This window comes from Canis lupus, chromosome 27, assembly GCF_003254725.2.
Source record: "Canis lupus dingo isolate Sandy chromosome 27, ASM325472v2, whole genome shotgun sequence".
NCBI classification, from domain to species: Eukaryota; Metazoa; Chordata; class Mammalia; order Carnivora; family Canidae; genus Canis; species Canis lupus.
In genome coordinates this window covers 12817428-12840000 of record NC_064269.1, presented here as the reverse complement: position 1 = coordinate 12840000, position 22573 = coordinate 12817428, and the positions used below count along the sequence as shown (strand labels likewise).

Genomic DNA, 22573 nt, shown 5'->3' with positions numbered 1-22573 from the left:
CCAAGGCTTATTAAAAAATCATCAAAACTGGGGCAGCCTGGGTAGCTCAGAGGTTTAGTGCCGCCTTCAGCCCAGGCATGATCCTGGAGACCCGGGATCAAGTCCCACGTCGGGATCCCTGCATGGAGCCTGCTTCTCCCTCTGCCTGTGTCTTTGCCTCTCTCTCTCCTCTCTATGTTTCTCATGAATAAGTAAAGAAAATCTTTTTAAAAAATCATCAAAACTAACTCCATTATTTTCCATATCTCTAAAAATTTCCTCCCTTATTTATTTTTTTTTAGATTATATGAAACCAACATGTGTCTTATTGAGATAAAAGAATGAATACAACTAAGTTCCATATAGTGAACACATAAAATTCAGATATTTAATTAATAATTAAATATTTGAGATTTAATATTTATTTTAAATCCTTTTCTCAATTATGGTCTTTTTTTACTTTAATAATAAGAAAATATAATAAGACAGCTAACTTAGAACCAACTTTCACCTGGGCTAACATAAAATGCAAATAATAGCTCTTTAATACCTTTGTAACTTAGTGACAAAAACAATAAGGGAATGAGACAAAATAGCAGTATAATACTTGTTCTATAAGAATTAGACTATGAAATAATCTTTCATTTGTACAATGGGATTATCATATGACTATAATATTCAAAATAATATCAAGGAAAATTAAAATTCTGGAGAGCAAATATGGAATTTCCTGTCTCCACAGTACTTACACCCAGATTTTCACATTATTTTTTCAGTTAGACTCCCATCAATTACTTAGCCTTATTTTCATTCATATAGCATTATCCTGCCTCTAATTATGACTGAGGTTTTATAACACTCACTGACTTATCATTATTTTGTGATATGGTCACAAAATAGACTAGAAATAATTTGAGGAGGCAAGGTGATAAAAGTAGGCCTACTAACTAAAGCATCCTACATACATGAAGTATGTGTGGGAAGATGTTAAGGAAAACAGTGTGTAGAGGCTTTAGTAGTAGATGGACCTTAGGTCGAAGAAGGGGCTACTATCAAGAGACTTGATAGGCTCTTGAGCAGGTATAGCCAGGCAAAGGGAAAGTTAGTCAACCTTCCTACTAACCTGACCCTAGTTTTTGTTCTAACAATTTAATTGCTAAGGGTCTTCAAAATAATTCCTTTATATTTTGGTTATGGTAGATTACTCCAATATTATATATCACCCATGACCCTAAAGGATTGGGGCACCCAAATATTCAAAGCCCAAGCTCTAAACATCCTTGTTCTCCTATCTGTAGGGTATGATTGACAGTGAAAACAGGAGGGAAAAGTGTTCTTTGAGACAATTTAAATACTGTCTTAAACTTAGAGAAGTTATTGTATTTCAAGAGACTTGTACTCGCTATCCCATAATCAGTGTAGCATTGTAACTATGGGAAAAATCCCTGTATTAGACTCTGTTCAAGTTTTTTTGCCATTGCTTTTTTTCTAATAGTTTTTTTTCCCCTGAGATTCTTCTTATAACATACTTATGTAGATTTATGTTTTTATAACTAACAGATTGAGATGACATATTACAGAATGAGAAATAGAATTTGTTTCAAAATAGATATAAAATGAATTTAAAAATCTCTCAAGTATAAGTCATAATTATACTTTCATTTTCAGAAATAAAATAGAATAAATAGCAAGATTACAGTGGACCATCTCCACATAGTAAGAGGTGAAGTAATCCCGTTATAGATAGTAAAACCATTTGGGATCCTTGGGTGGCTCAGTGATTTAACGCCTGCCTTCGGCCCAGGGCATGATCCTGGTGTCCTGGGATTGAGTCCCACATCAGGCTCCCTGCATGGAACCTGCTTGCCCTCTGCCTGTGTCTCTGCCTCTCTCTCTCTCTTTTTCTCTCTCTCTCTCTGTCTTTCATAAATGAATAAATAAATCTTTTTTTAAAAAGTTTGTGTTAATGATGGAACTGAGAATGGTACAGAAAAAATAGTAGTTTTTGCCTGTCGTTCACATTTGTAAATTTGACAACAAATAATCCTATATAATTTTATTATTTATTCTTAATTTTCCTGATCAAATTTAAGAAATGAACTTACTTCTCCAAAAGACTACCATTAAGTGGTAGATAACTGGTTAATTTGAATTAAGAAAAGATCAAAAGAAAGAGTGGTTTGAAATGTTGTCTTTAATTAGCTTGAGAAGCCTTCTATAATTTTGTGCTCCTTTTTAGAAGAATCTACCCAGTAAGAAAAAGGGCATGTATTTAAAAAGTCATCTTATTTTTCTGAAGCATAATACCTATTTCTTGTTTCAAGTGCCTTGTAACCCCATAATACATCCAAGCACCATAATTTAGCATCTAATTACTTCCACAGCTGTAGAAAAAAAGCAGTAAGATGGCCATATTTTCTGTTGGCTGAGAGCTTGCATTAATGAAACCTTGGCTGCTCGTACTCTCCCAGAAATTTATTTTCCCCTCATCTGAGTGCCCTAGCTAAGAGACTAGCGGGATGCGCTCAGATACTATTCAAGAGGGTTATGAAGATAACATTCAGAGGTTCACTGAGCATGCCCATGCAATTCAAAACCTCCTTTTGAGTAATTTATCTTTCAAAGGACCCAAATATGTTCCCCAAATATATAGAGTAATTGCTAAACCATCTAATGAAATACATTGTTTTATTTAGGCCTGAACATTTTACAAAAGTATGAAACATATATTTATAAAATAACACTAAAAGTGCTACTGTGATGTGAAGTGTGTCCTATTCTGCTTTTTGACCTAGAGAATAAGCCAGGGAACTATCTTACATGCAATGATCTTTCAATGTGAAAATTAAATCTAATATTTTGGTGGAAATTAACTTTGTATTTTTATCCCCTGAATGTTTCACTGTCTGTTCTTATAAAGGCCAGATGGAGGTGGAGTATGAAGAAGTATATACACATAATTTTGAAGAGCACTTGTCATTGAGAAACAAGAATAGCATGGGCTCTAATATTATCCAGTTTGGCATATAAATTTCAACCCAACTCACCCAAAAAAGTATTTTAATCTTTACATATCCCTCTTGAGACTCTGCCTGGCAATAGATATAGTCTCATCATTATTATTATGTGACATTCCATTATTTTCAATGGAAATTTACATTGCTGGTATCTTTTCCAGAAAAAATTAAACTTATTTTTAATGCATATGATTAAGATCAATAAACCACTTAAACATCTTCAGTTTTCTAAAAGATGACCAACATTTGTCTCAAAAGCATATGCCTTAAAATCTAAAGATACACTCTCATAAGAAATATTTAAGACTATGCATTAATTAAAATATGCAAATCTACCAATCTAATCGCCACCTTCACGTAGATTTGTGCTTATGTCTTTGTTGAATTTGAAGTCACCATACATGGGGCAGCCCGGGTGGCTCAGCGCCTTCAGCCCAGGGCCTGATCCAGGAGACCCAGGATCGAGTCCCATGTCAGGCTCCCTGGATGGAGCCTGCTTCTCCCTTCCCCTGTGTCTCTGCCTCTCTCTCTTTCTCTCTCTGTGTGTCTCTCATGAATAAATAAATAAAATCTTTTTAAAAAATGAAGTTACCATACAGTACTTTAAATAATGAAGAAGCCAATATGGAATGAACATAACTCTACTTCATAATGATAAAAGCAGTTGTTTCAAGAAAGGTAATGAAATTATAAATTAAGAATTTAGAATTATTACAACCCCTCTAATGGCATTACCAGAAGGTACTGTAGAAGCAAATGCTAGACAGTCTGGGACTGGCTATTTCTATATTGGAAATACAATAATGTTAAAGAGGCTTTAACTAATACAACCTTGCTGAGTTGAAGACAAGTTTTGTGAAATAGTGTGCAATCACTAATATATCCCTATTGTTAGATAAGGCAAGGATTCAGTTAGTTGCAAGTCTCTCCCATTTGCTGCTTGTGGAATACAAGTTGGAGAAAACCCAAAGAAAAACTCCTAAACTTTAAGACCTGAGATTCTCTTAAGAGTGTCTTTAACAGAACATTTTTTTTACTTTAATAAAATCCAGCCTGTCTTTTTTATTCCTTTATGAATCATGCTTTTTGTGTTGTGTCTAAAACCTCATCATCAGACTTTTTATGTAAATACAATGTACTTAGAAGGTATTTATGAGCTTTTAATTTCTTTATTTCTACCCTCTAACTATCTAGTCTAATTAATTTTTAAAAAACTGAAAATTTTCAAACTAAAATTTTTATAGGCCAGGGGTAGAGTTGGAATAGAAGTCATCTTGTCTTCAAGAAGAGAATCTAAATATATTTATAAAATTGCACTTCTCTGCTGTCTTTTTAAACATTTTCATGTGATTTGGGAATAAACAACAGAGTTTCCAGACTAGCAGGTGTTACTAAATTGTTCCAATCAGAAAAGCTGTGCAATTGGGAAAGACTCAAGGAAGAGCTTATAAAGTTGTCCAAGTGGGAAGAAAAATGACATATGATTTTTATCATAGATAAGCACAAGGTCATTTCTTTCAGAGATTAAAAAATCTAGAGCCTATATCCAAATGAAAGTTTCTAGTTGTCAGGGGTTTAGGGTTCATTCCTTATTTCCCTTGGTGTTCAGTTATATCCTAAAAGGCAGGAAATATTGGATATCATCAGGAAAATTATTAGAAGTGAAGCAGAAAACATTATATGCATTTTTGGCTTTTACAGCTTCAAGAAGGATATGGAACTAGACACTGCTCACAGCAGGACTTGCAAAATCATTAGCAGAGGGCTTCTGTGAACACCTCCCATTTGGGATCTTACTTAGTTATCTTAGGCCTGTTGGCCCTTAGAATATGTGTACATATTCCTTTCTTTTTTAAATGTTGACTCTATGTAGAACAAAAGGCTTGCATAAAACAATAGTTAAGAGAAGTACATTGGCAGAACTAAATCTCAGTTTCTCTGGTCCCTTTGATTTTGAATCAGCAATTTGCTTTCTGAAATAGGATGGTAATAGGGAATGAACTGAGGTCTGTAAATTCTTGAATGGCAATTTCAGCCAATTCTAACTAAAAATGAAGCATCTCCCTTTGAAATATTTCAGGCAAGTTTAGAAAAACTAATGCTTCATACTAGGAGAAACTAACTTGAACATTTTATTGATCTCCTACTTGTACACAAATATGTATTGACACAACACTGATAACACCAGAACAACAAAAGTAAAACATGGCCTCTTGCTTTTAGAAATTTCATGAGTTGATATACATATACACATATATACATAAGGTATATACACATAAGATCTTATATACATAAGATATACATAAGATATACATAAGATATAAATTAAATTTCAAAAGGATTGGCAAATTCTCAAGAATATTGACAACATCAGTATTTGTTGAATGCTGACTCTGAGCCAGGTACACTACTGTTTTACGTGCATTTTCTCAAAATAATTCTCACAGTGTCTAATGGGATAGATTTTACTATTATCCTCATTTTATAAAGGGTGGTATTGAGACTTGGAGAGTTTAAATAATTTTTCCAAAGGTTCTGTAAACAGTGCTGAGGCAAGATTTAAATGATATAATGAAACTGCTCATTAAGAGAAGTCCGAACAAAGCTCTCATTTTCAAGGTTGATGTTGGAGCAGACAAAAAGTCTCTGTGGAGTTTGCCTTACATTCTCTCTTAAAAAATAATTGGGAGGTAAACCATAGCTTTGCTCTAGCAGAGACATTTTAATGATCTTATGTAAGAATATCCTTCTTCCTAGCCACACATGCTAGTATTAATTCATGTGGGGCATATGGCTCTTAGCTCTTTTCTGTAAATGCTGCCACATTGATGTCTTATGAGTGATTTTCTTTTCCTGCTGTGAAGCATCACTCTTCCCTTCCAGAGAAACAGCTGCTTCCCAACTTGGGTACACTTGTGATAAATTCTGAACCATGTAAATTTGTTTATTGACTGTTCTAGATGTTACTAAGTATAATTGCTGGTTACATGTTTAAAAAAATAAACAAGAGACTAATTTCCCCAGAGCTTCCAGAAAATCATCCATTCTCTTATTAAAAAATCATTAAGCACCTATTGTGCTCCAGTCTGCTTGACAGCAAGGTGGGGGATTATGGACACAGCCACCTGTTCCAAGCATTTGCAGTTTCATGGAATAGACAATTGTATCAAGAATCACAGAAGATGTGCTAAATACCATAAGCCGTGTGAGGAGTTGTGAGAACACAAATGAAGACCACCTAAAGCTAGGAGGGGTGCGAAGTGTCTTCCTGAAGGAACTAAGGATGAGTCTTAAAGAGCTGTTTGAGTTTTGATAGGAGGAAAAAATGAGATAGTGATTCCACAGAGGGCAAAAACATATTACAGAGGCTCAGAAGCATGAAAGCATGACCTGTTTGAGGGGCTATAAGTAGTTAAGCATGCTAATACCCAATGCTTTGAGAAAAACAGTGAGGGATGGGGGGAAAATAATTTTGAATAAAGCACCTAAATATTCTCTTCAGGATTATGGAGGCAAATATCTTTGTTTCAAATGGAAATGGAGATTTGGTGTTTCTAACATTTTTCCAAAACATTTTTAAATGTAGCCAAATTTTCTTTGACTCATGAAACAGCACAATGTAAGATGGTTTTATTTTTCTTGTAGTTTCTGAGGAAGATAAAGGATTTGGACCAATTTTTGAAGAGCAGCCAATCAATACCATTTATCCAGAGGAATCACCAGAAGGAAAAGTTTCCCTAAACTGTAGGGCACGGGCCAGCCCTTTCCCAGTTTACAAGTAATGTACCTGCTCTTTTCACAATGGAGTGTCAGAATAGATTACAGATGAGCATCTGTGGCACTGTACTGATAGAGAAAGCCATAATACAAGGTTGTTGACAAAATGGAGGCATATTAACTAAAATATTGGCATATAAGTTATTAAAATAGAGTTGTTTAATGCCCAAATTAATAGTAAGTTTTCTTAAATATGTACAAATAATCCATTTCTTATTTCCTGCACAGATTATGCTAATATCATTTGATATTATCCACTTAAAAATTGTCAAATGGTGATCATGCTATTAAGCATATGTAAGATTATATGAAAATCATGCACAATTTAAATATATACATTTGATGATAAAATATTCTTATACGCATTGATCTGGATAACTCATACTTATGTATTATAGATGATATTCCTATATCAACTACATTTAGGGAGCTTACATCCATAATTCTAGAAAGCATCACTTTTTTTTAGTGGTCTTAAATCCATATTCCAGAAAATATAACAAATTTCTTAAAATTAGACAATCTATATCAATATGTCTCTTTCTGTTTTTCTGGGGTACCTATTTATGTTATAAAAATAGCTTTATAAAAAGTAACAATGTTGTTGTTGCTTGTTTGTTTTTTTGCTTCAGATGGTTCAGAAAAGTATACTGACAGTTTCTAATTTGATACAAAGAATAAGACTAAAAAATTAACCAAACACAAATAGATTTGAATTTCACCTGTGAAATGGTTTCATGAAGACAAAGCAAATGATTGATGGGGAAATTGGGGCTCTAGTGTGTTGATGTCGGCTAACTTAACTGAAGGTCTTCAACAGGATTGATTTTCATAGTATTTTTTCTCAAGAGGAAAACAACTTTTTATTGTCATAAAAAGTTATCAAATTTGATTCTAATTGAACTCATTTTCTCTTGAGTTCGAGAGACTCTTGAGTCTCTGAGCTAAATTACAAAATTATTCTTAAAATAAAATATGAATTTAGATACAAAAGCACCATCGTTTTGAAATTATTTTTATTATTTCAATTCTATGCACAGGCGTGCAAAATAAGTAGATATTTTATACATTATAAGTAACACATTTTTTTTGAAAATATTTGATGGGCTAGACTTGTTTCTACCCCTAAGCCATACATAATGGGAGTTTATATACATAGTTTGGACATGGAATAGTAACTAATAGGGACTGTAGAAGAGATCTAATTCAAGTACATCATTTTATAGGAGAGGAAGCACTAAATCTGGAATAAGTAAATTGACTTGCTCCAGAGCAAATCATAGATTCAGGATTGACACACAGGTTTTATGGGTTTCAAAGAAACATAATTTTTTCAGTATGTATCTATCTAGATAGGTTGATAACATCTCAAAAGCTATTTCAGTGATTTCAAAAGCTATTTCAGTGATGCTTATTTTGTGACACCTTGTCCTTGACATTCATACATGGAAACAGCAAATCAGTCTACAGCCTGGAATGAAGGCAACAAAACAAAAGAGATTGTCCTCAGATAGTGTTCTAAAAATGTGTGCTTACCCCTACCCCTACCCCACAGACACTTTAAGAAGCAAAGTTTTGTATAACTGAAGTTTTATACACAGTAATTAGAAACTGTCTTTTCCCCCCTTTTCTCCAGTCTCTGGTAACCACCATTCTATTCTTCGCTTCTGTAACTTGACTATTTTAGATAGCTCATATAAGTAGTTCTCATATTAAGTGTTCTTACCAAAATTTAAAACATAAAATAAGAGGCAAAACTTTGCTTGACAAATACATTCACCAACTCCCTCCCATAGGTTGCACTGAAGTCCCCAGGATGAGTGTGGCCTATCTTACACATTAATATTAAGAGCTGGAAAGGAGAAGTAGATATTTAATTCTGTTATGGAGGCAGTCTACATTTGACAGGGGAAAAAAGGGAAAAAATTCAGCTCATGATGTAACTTGTCTGATGGAAAAGAACATTTGAAGTCTTAAAAATTTACTTAATATCCAGAACAAGCCATACTAACATTGGTAATCATGCAATATGTCATTCACACAGTAGTTTTATATTTACGGCATGTTCCGTGATAATTTCTTATTCATGGCAACACCCTGAAAGGTGTAACAGGGAAGTTTACCTTCTACGTAACAGCCTTGAAGTTTTTATTATCTTGTTTTGACCCTCAAAATAATGAGAATGCTAATAAAACTGCATTTAAAACTGTCTGAAAGGAGTTATAACGATATAAATGCAATTGTATATTGGTGGCTTGGAAACAAAAGATCCAACGGATTTTTACAATTTTCAAATTGTATGATCGACCTCTAGCGGTCAGAGTTTGACATTTACTGAGTAGAACCCTGATTTCAATTAGGTTTATTAAGAAATTATTTTGATATTTAGAATAGATATTGATATTGTATATTTTACTTTTGCTTCCAATGTTTTATGCAGCACATCTGGATATGCATGAATCTAACTAGTACATAGAAAGTTATAATTTATAATCTATGTATATCTGCTAAAATAAAAAAACAATGTAGCAAAATTCAATGAAATATTTGTCCTTCCAGATGCCTCATGAATAAAGAGAAAACATTTCATGCACTTGAACATTTACCTTTCTGTATGTGAACTAAATTATAAATCATGAACCCAGAGATACAGAATTACAGAGTGTGAACTACTACACTGAGTCATCTACTTAATCATCTGATTTCACATGGAGCTGTACCCGTATTATTTTAGAATGATGTTAGGCCAGTATGCTGTTTTGCAGGCCTCATGACCTTTGATATGACATTAGTTTTTCTTTCTCACAGATGGAGAATGAATAATGGGGATATTGATCTTACAAGTGATAGGTACAGTATGGTAGGAGGAAACCTTGTTATCAACAACCCCGACAAACAGAAAGATGCTGGAATATATTACTGCCTAGCATCAAATAACTATGGGATGGTCAGAAGCACTGAAGCAACCCTGAGCTTTGGATGTAAGTAATGGTATCTTTAACAAGGTCCAGTGCATTTAGGTGAAGTAAAAATTAAATATTATCATAAGAGTTCAACAAGACGAAAAATCAAGATGAAAAGATGAGAGAAATGGTCCATATGAAGTGGATCTTATATGATTAGTGGGCCTCAACTGTGTAGAGAAAAAATTTCAAGAGTACAAAGCATCTGAAGGGTATTAGGAAGTAAACTAAGGTCACGTTCTGAGGGATCTTGAATAACTAGCATCAGGTATCAGTGGATATGCTAAGCAATGCATATTTTCTCTCTCTCTTTCTCTCTCTCTCTGGCTTAGGAAAAGAGAGCATGCACAACTGGGCAGGGGGAAAGGAGAGGAGAAGAGGGAGAGAGAGGGAGAATCTTAAGCAGGTTCCATGCTGACCTCAGAGCCTTGCAAAGGGCTTGATCTCATGATCCTGAGATCATGACCTAATCTAAAAATCAAGAATTGGACTCCTAAATTGAGCCCCACAAGTGCCCCAGGCCATGTATCTCAATCAGGGTAATATCACCTCCAAAGGGGTAAAAATTGGTTCTTGGAGGGAGAAACTATTTTAGATACTATAACATTACAGTTGGGTTCTCTAAAGCTTGACTCTACCTCACTGAATCATTTTCTGTAGCATGTAATTTAAGAATAAATTAAATTAAGCTATTAAATTATTTTAAGTTTAAATAAATTAAAATTTCTCCTTCTGGAAGCTGTCATAAAAAGATATTTTCAGAAATCCTGTGCTAATGTTAAAGTTAGAACCTACTAGAAGAAAATTGTACATTGTAAAAGGAGTTGGACAAGATGATCTTCAGTATTCGATTTAATAAGTCAGCAATTAAATCTTTTGCAAATTGGATTATAGGATGAAAATGATGTTTTAAGGGCACCTAGGTGGCTCAGTTGGTTAAGTGTCTGCCTTTGGCTCAGATCATGATCCCAGGGTCCTGGGATCAAGTTCTGCATCAGGCTCCCTGTTCACTGGGGAGTCTGCTTCTCCCTCTCCCTTTGCACTCCCCCACTCCTATCTCTTTCTCTCTCTCTCTCTCTCTCTCTCTCAAATAAAGAAAGAAAGAAAGAAAGAAAGAAAGAAAGAAAGAAAGAAAGAAAGAAAATCTTTACAAAAGAAAGAAAATGTAAGTTTAAGAGGACCTTTGTGGCAGTGATAACCAGTAAGGAGTGAGTAGTCAAATGCAATTAATGTGGTGACCTTGGGAATGTAAATAATAAACACAACCGTTGAAAAAATAATAGATTACATTGCACTGAAGAGAAAAAAGGCCCTAAATATTTTTTAAAGGAAACCTGAGTCAAAGGGCAGAAACAATCTACTCTCTTTAAAACTGGAATTGGAGCAAGTAAAACCAATTTCAAGGTTGGGAGAAAGCACTTCAATGATGGCTTCGCATGCCGAGGTTATGGTGACATTAAATTATCGTTGTTGAAATGTCAACTATTTGAGGATGGGGTGGATTCAAGTAAGGCATCAGGATTAGGGATGTAGATCTGAAGGGCTCTCTGCAAAAAGGTAACATTTAGGATGATGACTTTTCAGAGATATAAATAAATTGAGAGAAGTAAAAACTTGATTTTGTGATTTGAGTACTGTTCACAGAGAAGAAATAGGAGATGAAGCAGAGTTGAAACAGAATAAGCACGTACTGCAAATGAAGAATCAAATAATAGAGTATCTTGAATCCAAGTAAAACCTACATTAGAAGTAAACAGACAAGAATGAAGGAATGAGACTAAGGAAAACTCAGAATTTGAAAAGGAGAAAAAAAATGGTGATATTCATGTTACCTCAACTAGGATCCTACTTTTCATCCTTATTCCTTTACCATGAGTCTATTCCTCCAAGTCAGTCCTCTTTACTTACCTCTTTGGTAGATTCCTGGTTTTGCCTGTGCCCCTATTTCCAGATACCCTTACTGAAACTCTTCCTAAATCTGAAGGAAAAGTTGAGGATATTTGTAATTTTCAGGGTTGTCCGAATACTTATGCAGGCTGCTACCAATATCCATCTGCTAGAGTTTACTACCTTAGACTATATGCAAATGCCAGCATATAAAAATGAGGAATTGACTTTCATTGGCTCCAGCAAACCAACTAAAAGTATCATATCAAAAAAGTGAGTTTGTAGATGAGAGATAAGCTTTAATGACAATCTCTTTTTATTGACTAAAGAGTGAATATTTTCCGTTTTGCTTTCATAATTAGATCTTGACCCCTTCCCACCTGAGGAGCGTCCTGAGGTCAGGGTGAAAGAAGGAAAGGGAATGGTGCTTCTCTGCGATCCTCCATACCATTTTCCAGGTAAGTTAGGTTCCTCTGTGATTATAAGTATCTATGGAGTGAATCCTAAGTTTTCATTTTCTTAACAATAATGAAATATTTGTGATTAAATAAGACTCAATGTTTGCCTAATGTTTGTAATGCATTACTTACTAATGGTTATAGATACTTCCAGGCTGTTTAGTTACAGGAGAAAATATGATTCATTTTTTACAAATTATTTTTAAAATAGAACAGTGCCAAGGAGTGGTTATATAGCCTATTATTTCATTAAAATTATTATATCTACAATATACTGAATTATATAAATGCTAGAAAAGAAATTAATCTCTTTAGGAGGATCTATCTGTAAGAATAACTAGCCAGTTTAGAGAGAAATTAAATTAAGTGTCATCTGTAGCAAGATTCACCTTTGAACATGTGTTTTCTATAATTTGATATGGCTAAAATAAAAGCCACCAAAATGCTAATTAAAAAGTGAACATTTTATATACTTTCATTAATATTCACTTGTTTTATCAAATATCTTCTTGGAATACTATATAAATACTACTTTTTACAATGAAAAAATAATGATTATATTCTTAGAACTCTAATATTATGTTATTAATTTGACTTTAAAGACCTCTAAAAAAACAGGCTGCTATAAATCATTTTATGTGGAATATATTAATGATATATATTTAGAGAGATGACAATATGTAAATATATAATGCATATCATATTATATGTGTATGTATTCTATTCCAATTACATGTATAAAATTTCTATTGTTTATATGTCAAATATCAGTAATTTTTTTCTGATAAAATAGGACAAAGACTATTAAATGAAAAATATAGGGGGAACATAGAATTCAAAATGTAACAACATTTTGATGAGAAAAGCCTTTTTGTTTTGTTTTGTTTTTGAAGCACTGCTCAAACAATGGGGAAAAAAATCCCCCACCTCCATAGCATTTCCCACAAAGTAAATGATCATAAATAACCAATGACTATATTTGAATACATTCAAAACTGGATAGGCTTCATTTAATTGTTCATTCATTCAACAGATCTCTTGTGAGCACTTGTTACACAATTACTTTTGCCAGGCACTGTTTATGCCACAAGAATACCTCAGTGAGTGAAACAGAGATTTGCTAGTGAGAGAGACAGCCAATACATAAAATATATAGTTAATAGGTATAACATGCCTAGATATTGGTACGTAAGCACAAGGAAGATAATTTAGGGAAGGGGAAAGAGTAGGTGCTAAAGGGATGGCTGACAATGCTGTGAAAGTAACTAAATTAAGGCCTGAAGGAAATGAAGAAGCTAACAATGCAGATATCTGAGAGAAAGACATGCCAGGCAGATGCAGTAGGAGGAGGAAAGGCGTGAGATGGGACTATGGAGGAGGACCAAGGAAGCCAGAGTGGCTCAAATAGAGTGAATGAGATAGAAGGTAGGAAGAAATGAAATTGGAGAGATACAAGAGCTATATCACATAGGACCTTATAATTCATCATAATTACACTGGCTTTAACTTGAGTGAGGTTTATTTTGGAGGGCTTTGATGAGTCACGTGACAATGTTTAAGTTTTGGAAAGAGTCTGGCTACTGTTTTAAGAAAAAAACTTATAGGAAATTCATTTCTAAATCTGTATTTCAAAATAGGAGTACAAAAGGAGAAAGACACACTGTAGTTAGCAATCTTCATTTTATTTTTAAAATGCAGTAGGAAAGATGGGTCATGACTTTTACAATTATCAGACCTAGATTAAAAATCCCAATTCTACTTACCAATCATGAAATTCTTTTTTTTTTTAAAGATTTTATTTATTTATTCATGATAGTCACACAAAGAGAGAGAGAGGCAGAGACACAGGCAGAGGGAGAAGCAGGCTCCATGCACCGGGAGCCCGACGTGGGATTGGATCCCGGGTCTCCAGGATCACGCCCTGGGCCAAAGGCAAGCGCCACACCGCTGCGCCACCCAGGGATCCCCCAATCATGAAATTCTAAGCAAAACATTTAGCTGCTCTGAGTTTCATTTGCCCCATCAATGAAATAGAAGTAAGAATATTAATAGTCCACATAATAATTGAGAGAAATATAAATATAATCCTTTAACACCATACTTACATTCACTCAAAATATGGTAGCTTTTGGAAAATTTGCAGTATTTGTCTTGGCTTACTTCCAACAGTTGTTCTATAATAGCCTCTATTAGATTATGCCTGAGCTTGTTCCTAGAAAAAATACTTTTGCTTTTGGAGAAGAATTTAATATTTAGAAGACAATATTTTCTTCCAGATGATCTTAGCTACCGCTGGCTTCTAAATGAATTTCCTGTATTTATTACAATGGATAAACGGAGATTTGTGTCTCAGACAAATGGAAATCTCTACATTGCGAATGTCGAGGCATCAGACAAAGGCAATTATTCCTGTTTTGTATCCAGTCCTTCTATTACAAAGAGTGTGTTCAGCAAATTTATCCCACTCATTCCACTACCTGAACGTAAGTATTTTATTTGTTACACACTGTTTTTGCAGGTTGTCTGCTTATGGATCACTTACAATGATGAAAAGAAATACCCAGTGGGAAGATTATCTGGCCAATCAGGGCAAACAAGATATCCACTTTGAATGTCTTGGTCATTCCTTAGTTTTTCTGTTGGAGATTTACATGATAAAAGTGACCAAAGATGGTTGAGTTAGGACTGGTTTCCTCCAGGTCAGAGAATGCACAGGTTACGGATTCATTAGCTAAATATCAATATATTAGTTAGAATGGGAATTGCTTGCCTCTGCTTTTTTTTTTTCCATGTCCGTTCCTAGTTTTTAGTAACTTCATGAAACAGAGCAAATGATTAAATTAAAACAAACTATAGTGATTGCAGAATTAGAAAAAAAAATGCAGTTGTATCATTCTGTTATTTTTAAGGAACTATTTATATGAAGCAAATTAGTATATTAATTGCCTTTCTGCTGTAAGTAAGTAGGATGAGTGCCATATTTGATGGCCACTGACAGACCTGAATGACTTTTCCAAAATTCCAATTGAACTACATTTCTTTTTTTAATGTACCACTTCCTAAGAGAATCAGATTTTAACATATTTGCTTACTTCACATTGTTTTTTATCACAGTCCTGCTATTACCACTTCTATCAGTGAGTTTAAGCTTCTGAAGAGGTACTGGGTTTTGTTGTTCACAGACTTACGTTTGGTCCCCACCTCCATCCTAGTAGGGTATTACAATAGGGAAAATGTCATCATATCACTGTAATTCCATTTTTCCTACTCTCCTCAATTGTGGTCACATGGTTGTTATTCAATAAATATTTTTTTTACTTCTGGCTCTTTTATCTCTTCACAATCTTGAGAGATGTTCTCATCTACTACTTTCTAGAATTACAAGGAGCCATCACATAAAAATCTCCTTAAATTTCTTTCCTACTCTACCCTAGAAATTCATCTCTTCTATTTACTATTGTCTCTGTAGAAGAAGGGTTTCTTCTCCCACTGTAGGTAATTCCTCCAGTTACACTGGTTCATTTACCATTTGATTCATTTAGGAACTTCTGCATATGAACTATTTTCTGCTTTTTTCTCAATCTTTAACGTCTCCTCTGTTCCTTTCCCTCAGTGTATTCTTTTGTATTCAGTGCAAACAACCTTGAGACCTATTTGCTAAATCCAAAGGACACTTTTCAGTTCTGGTTCTGTATGAACTTTGACACTTGATCTCCTATGTCTCTCTTGAACTCTACTTTCCTTCCCTAATTTTCCCAACTCCTGCCCTTCCCTATCTCCCACCTGCCTCTCTGACAAATTCTATTCAGTATTCTTCCTACGTCTTCCTCCTTCATATACTTTTCTTTAATCTTTTTCCAGATATTCTTATCAATTTATACCTTTCAACAGCAGCCCTATTGGGATGACTCCACATTCTAACCTCCAAAACTTTTCTCTTTGTTTAGGACTTAATTCTGTCTACCTCCTAGACTTGTCATACAGAAGGTTCTCCGGATAGTTAAGCCCAAAATTTTCCAGACATATCTGTCATCTCATTTTATCTCTAATATTCTTCATCTTATTTGGCAATACCATCATATTTCTCACTCAGAATAGTATTTTTAATCATCAGTGCCTCTCCTCCTTTCATCTTCAAGACAGCTAATCCCCTGGTTCTCAGTTGCTATGTAAACACATGGGAAGTTTGCAGAAATTTGGAACCCAGAAAAACTGATTCAGCAGGTCTGGGGTGTGGCCAGGAATTTGTAGGTTCAGCAAGCATCCCAAGTGATTCTGATGAATTGGATCTTTGATCTATACCTCAAGAAACATTGACCCAAAGGGCAGTCCTGGTGATTCTGCTTTTCAAAGACAACTTGGATTAGTTCTTTCCTTTTTGTTCCCACTGCTCAAACCTCCATGTATTTTGCATGAAGTAATGGCCTAGCCTCCTTTAAGCTCCCTTCTATATTTCTCTTCTCCATGTTCCATTCTTTAAAGCTTCTAACAGGACTTTCACTTAAACTGAAGGTGATATTCATATTACTTCTCTTACCAAAATCCACCGCTAGTTACCACTGAGAAAATTAGCCTCATAATGTTTAATGTCACAGTTTCAAGCCTTCTAGATAATAGGTTTAAGCTCATCTTCAACTACATAAACTTTATCATTACTGGAATTTCTAGATGTAAAAAAAATCCCTGCAAACTCCTGGAGCTTTGTCATAATGTACTGTTTCCTCAGCTTGAACTGGTCTGGTGAATTCACATGCTCTTCTTGCCTGAAATTCCCTTAACCCTTGCATATTCAACAGTCGTCCTTAGCTGCCACTCTTTTAGACCATTTATTTTCGTTTTGGCTTGTATTTTAGGTCATGCTGTATCTATCTGTCTCCCTGGTATCATACAGTATATGTTCACATTGCAATCTTAAACAATGTATTTCACCTTTGAGCCTATTTCTTCCCATGTAAGATTAAGGGAATAATATACCCAGTAGTACACGTGTGCTCAACAAATTCAATAAAATAAATATATTGATGAGAACAGTGATATCTGAATAAACACTCTTCTTTCCCTCTCTCCTTCTCTCTTTTCAACTTGTTTCCCGTTGCCTCCATCTTCATATGCCCATATTTCTTCTATTCTCCCTCTTTTCTTGCCTGTCTTCTTTCTTTCTACTCTTCTCTCTTACTTCCTCTCTTCTCCCTCATTTGCTTTCTTGTTTCTTCTCCTTCCTAAGTAACACCTGGCACAATGTTTTACACATGTTTGATGCTCTCTAAATACATCTTAGATTTTTTTTTTTTTTTAGTGAATTGAGTCCGATGAGTTACACAGCTGTCAGAATGAGCCAATATGATTGGAATGCTTGATGAAATTTATGCTATATACATACTGTGCATCAACAAATCTGTGCATTGTGCTATGATCAGATATTTTCTAGTACTTGTACAGAGAAATGCCTTGTATATTGAAGTAATTCTGTAAAAGTCACAATATTCAAAAAAATCCTATTCGTTCTGCCTAATAATTAGTGGACGGTTGTATTTTTCTTAATATTAGGAACAACAAAACCATACCCTGCTGATATCGTAGTTCAGTTCAAGGACATATATGCATTGATGGGACAAAACGTGACATTAGAGTGTTTCGCACTTGGCAAGTAAGTATTCCTATATTTTTATTAACATATATAGAAATATATTAATTTTTGTACCATTTTAGGAAATAAATGATGTAATTGTTCAGCTATAGACTAACAAAGTAATTGACTTTGAAATGTTGTAGACCCTTAGCTTTTGTTATTTCCTATTTAAAGTCCTGTTCCTGATATTCGATGGCGGAAGGTCCTAGAACCAATGCCAAGTACTGCTGAGATCAGCACCTCTGGGGCTGTCCTCAAGATCTTCAATATTCAGCTAGAAGATGAAGGCACATATGAATGTGAGGCTGAGAACAATAGAGGAAAGGATAAACACCAGGCAAGAATTTATGTTCAAGGTAGACATGTTATTTTAATTTTTTATAAATTACATCAATATCTTACTTATAGCCATTTCCATACTTGAAAAGTGAGCATATAATGAATGACAGTTTTAAATCAGTGATGTATATTACAATATGCAAAAAGAGAAAATATTTATCTTACATCTCATTAAGTCTCAAATATGGCTTATAGAAGTTATGTACTTATACTATTACCATCATACTAACATCACTGGATTGGTAGTAGTATCCTTGATAATTTTTAGAAATTACAATTAATGTAACTTATATATTTCCTTCATTCTTTTTTTTCTAATACCTCTTTATTTGTAGAAATTATGACTTGGTTCAAGCTACTGGCTTGCAAACTTGTGCATGCTTCAAAATCACATGGAGGGCTTGTTAAAAACACAGATCTGGTTCCCAGCATTTTTGAGTTACAAAATTCTATTTGGGGCCAAAGATTTGTATTTCTAACAAGTTGCTAGGACATGCTAATACTACCAGACCAGGAACCACAGTTTGAGAACCACTACTCTAAGGAAACTTTTTTTTTTTTTACACAATTTTCTTGGCACAAGTGTTTGATTCAGACCCATTGACCTAAACTTATATTTAGGAGGATAGAATGTTGTTTTTCAGGAACACTTGAAACTTTTAAGAATGAAAACATTTCTATAATGTTCCACAATATAAAACTTATAGATCACAACTGAGTAAATGTCTAAGGCTTCATTCAATAAGACTACTTATTTAAAGGATAAACATACATTTAATGTCTACTCAGAGGCACACACTATGATAGGAACAAGGAGAAATAGATAAGATAAATATTCTCTCTGTCCTTGAGGAATTTATACTGTACTCACACTCTATACAAAACCTCCAAATTTATACAAGTTTACACAGGCAAGTGAACATACTTCACACATATGCATATACACACATATGCATACATAGTTATAAAGAAAATCATGAGTGCACCATGGAAATTTACATAGGATATTGATAAAGCATATGGAGAGGGATACCTTAACCATGCTGAGAAGATAGTTAGTAGAAAAAACTGGAGATGATGCCTTAGCCAAATTGGAATACCAGAACGAGGAGACAGCATTATGGCCCCTACCCAGAGCCCAAGCCTCTGTCTACACAGGGATGAACTAAGTACCTCCAGTGGCCTGGTAGATGCATCCTCACTACCACTATCTCATAGAATCCACCAAGATTAGGCGCATTTTGCCGTATGCCGTTCCTTTCTTTTGGCCTAGAAAGCTGTGGACTCTAGGCCTCCCTCAACACCTGAACTTTAACACCCACACAACTCTGCATGTATCTGCTCAGTCTCTATCTCCTCCCAACCCCAAATTCTGAAACCTTTACACTGTGCTGTTTATAACACACAGTCTGCTGTCATCACAATCCCCTAAATTCTCAACTTCTACATAACTTCTACTCTGAACTTCTCACTAACTAAAATGTGATTCTCCCTTAAAGACACTGTTTCTCTTGTAATCCTCTCAAGCAGTGACTAATTTTTCTTCCACAGCTCTCATGTCCCCTTTGACTTGTAATATAGCTGCTCTTCTTGTTCCTCATGCCTGTTCTAGACTATCTTCCTTTTTTCTTTTACATGTCCAGTTAACAATCTGTCGGGACAATCCTAGTTTCTTAAAGTTTTTACTTTTAGCAGGTCTTACAAAGTAGAACACTCCTCTTGATGTCAAAATCAACTTAAACTATGATTATTTTTTAGTAGATTTGCTTCCCCATTCTATTGAATTCCTCTAAAGACCATGTCCTTCAACCTACCTCAGCAACCCTCTCCCATGGCCACACTTTAAACTTCATTGTTACCAAAAAGTATACTCTCTTTATGATCTCAATCTCACACATTTGTTTTTTTTAAGATTTTATTTAATTATTTGAGAGAGAGAGAGAGAGAGCATGAACTGGGAAGGGGGCAGAGGGATAATCAGACTCCTCGCTGAGCAGGAATCCTGACATGAGACTCAATTCCAGGACCCTGAGATCATGGCCTGAGCTGAAGGCAGACTCTTAACCGACTGAGCCACCCAGGTGCCCCTCACACATATCTTTCACTAACTACTATCTCCTATCTTTCCAGGTCAGCGTCTCTAGTACCCTTCAACTCTACCAGGAAGTATGATCAATTAATCTAACAACTTTCTTTCACATTCCCTAACCCCTCCCTGCCTCTTCCCTAAATCTTTGATCAGTCATTATTGTTCCCCTGCACACTCACCATTCTCTTACTACCTTTGTAAAAGGCTAACCCTAGAAAGATCTAGCTCTCTGCCTACCAATGCCTAAACCCACAAACTTAAGGATGACTTGAGATATACACTAGTATTCTAATTCATTTTAAATTAGTGATCAATAACTTCAAGTGGGTCTTTAGTGTTGCCTGGCAATTATGCCATACTTCCCTAGGTCCACTTACTCCCATTCTCTTGGATGATCTTCTCATGCCTCCACATTTTCCTTTAAACACTTAACAACTCTTCCAACCTTGTGCTCAGTGATAACTTGGCTTCTTCTTTCACAGAGAAAATGAAAGATCAAGTTAAAACTTCCACAAGCTCTAACCCCACATCTACCAGCATCTTTAACCTTATCTCTTATTGCTATGGATTCAGCGGATATCTGAGGCCAGCACCTCTACTATGTGCTTGATTCTACCCTCCTGCTTACTTATGGCTATTGTTCCAGCAATTCCTTCTCCCTACACAAAACCAATCTTTTTTCTTCACTGGATCATTCCCATCAATGTATAATGGCTCTTGTTTCTTCCTTCTTTACTCTGGCAGTTGCTCCATTTCCCTTCTTGTCTCCCCTAAAAGATAATACAAATATTGATGGTTTTGCCTATACTTTCTAAAAATGTTGTCTTCATTTTATTTCTTTTTTTTTTCATTTTATTTCTTTTTAGAATGTATTCTTATTTAATTTTTATCCCTACTTCTTTGCTGGAATCTTTCTTCTCATGACCACAAATGATGTCATGTTGCTGAAAAGGATGGCTACTTCTCAGCTGCATCTTACTTGATCCAACAGCAACAGTCACCACCATTAACCCTATCCTTCTATACCATTTACTCTCTGTGGTTGGCATCTGAAACCCATGCTTGGTTAATGTCCTTGTACACCACTTGCATTCCCCTCACTCCATGCCCTTCAGACATGGGAGCAATCTGAGTTTGTCTCTGAAAATCTCATCTATCTCACTCACAACCTTTATGTTTTCATTCATCATCAAGACTTTAATTAGACTCTATACCCTGAAATTCTGACCCAGACTCTTCCTTTGAACTCCAGACATGTACATATAGCAAGGCAACAAAATTCACTGTCTACATATTAAGTATATGTGGGTAGCCCCCTGAAGTAAAAAAAATTCTGTTTAGACTCTTACATTTTTTAAAGTAAAGCTGTCAAGGGATGAGTGGGTGGCTCAGTGGTTTAGCGTATGCCTTTGGCTCAGGATGTGATCCTGGGGTCCTGGGATCGAGTCTCACATCAGACTCCCTGCAGGGAGCCTGCTTCTCCTTCTGCCTATGTCTCTGCCTCTCTCTCTCTCTCTCTGTGTGTGTGTCTCTCATGAATAAATGAATAAATGAAAATCTTTCTAAATAAATAAATAAATAAATAAATAAATAAATAAATAAAGCTGTCACTTTACCAGGTTTCTAGAGCTTATAGATCTGTTTTTAGTCATACATATTAAGAAAACTCCTCACCAAGTTCTTAGCAGAGTCCTAAACTGTCTAATATCTAATTCCTTAGAAGAATCAAGGTGACAGAGCAGATATTTATAAGGGAATATTAGGGAACAATTATTTCTCCTTTACTAATCAAAGGTACTTAGTTTTATCTTTTGGTCTAATCAAACACCAGAAGGTTACATAATTAAATCATAGAATGTATCAAGCTGATTGAATTATTTATTCTTCTCAGTGTATTTTTTAATGTGATATCTTGTGTCACTTGTTTGAGGCCAAGGCAGGAAAGGTGCTCATATTTCTGTTTTATTGCCAAGATTGTATACAAAATAAAACCTCTATCAATTAACATAACATTCTTATGCATATTTAATTTTTATAACTACAAGTTACAAAAATTAATAAAAAAGTGAAAATATACTAAATCAGATTGTAGTACTATATATATATAATACTGATGGGGTTCAGTGAGATCATAAAGATGTTTTATGCTCTTTTTTATTTATATGCATTTCTATAAGTTATATATATTATTTTGTCATAAAATGTATGTATCAAAGTTTTCTTTTTCAAAGAAAATAAAATACTACCCTCCAATCAAAATTTTCTCCTCCTACCTACTACCTCCATCTTGATTTTATATTAACTTGTTTACCTACATTTATTTAAACTATTTAACTTAAATAACTCAAATGCTCAAAAAGATAATCACATTGTTCATTTGCTTGCTATCTAGAAATACATTTTCTTTTGGGAAATACCTACTATTTTTCTTTAGC

The 22573-nt window shown here is 34.7% G+C and overlaps 1 protein-coding gene across 4 annotated transcripts in view; it reads left to right on the top strand.

The window, feature by feature from the left end:
• Nucleotides 1–22573, top strand: part of CNTN1 (contactin 1) — a 349178-nt gene that overhangs the window by 190508 nt on the left and 136097 nt on the right. For all 4 annotated transcript variants that reach the window (XM_025477273.3, XM_025477275.3, XM_025477274.3 and 1 more), the window contains 6 exons: nucleotides 6642–6774; nucleotides 9582–9754; nucleotides 11986–12081; nucleotides 14358–14564; nucleotides 17629–17728; nucleotides 17885–18066. In XM_025477273.3, coding sequence (XP_025333058.1) covers nucleotides 6642–6774; nucleotides 9582–9754; nucleotides 11986–12081; nucleotides 14358–14564; nucleotides 17629–17728; nucleotides 17885–18066 — 891 coding nt within the window. The remainder of the gene's footprint in view (nucleotides 1–6641; nucleotides 6775–9581; nucleotides 9755–11985; nucleotides 12082–14357; nucleotides 14565–17628; nucleotides 17729–17884; nucleotides 18067–22573) is intronic.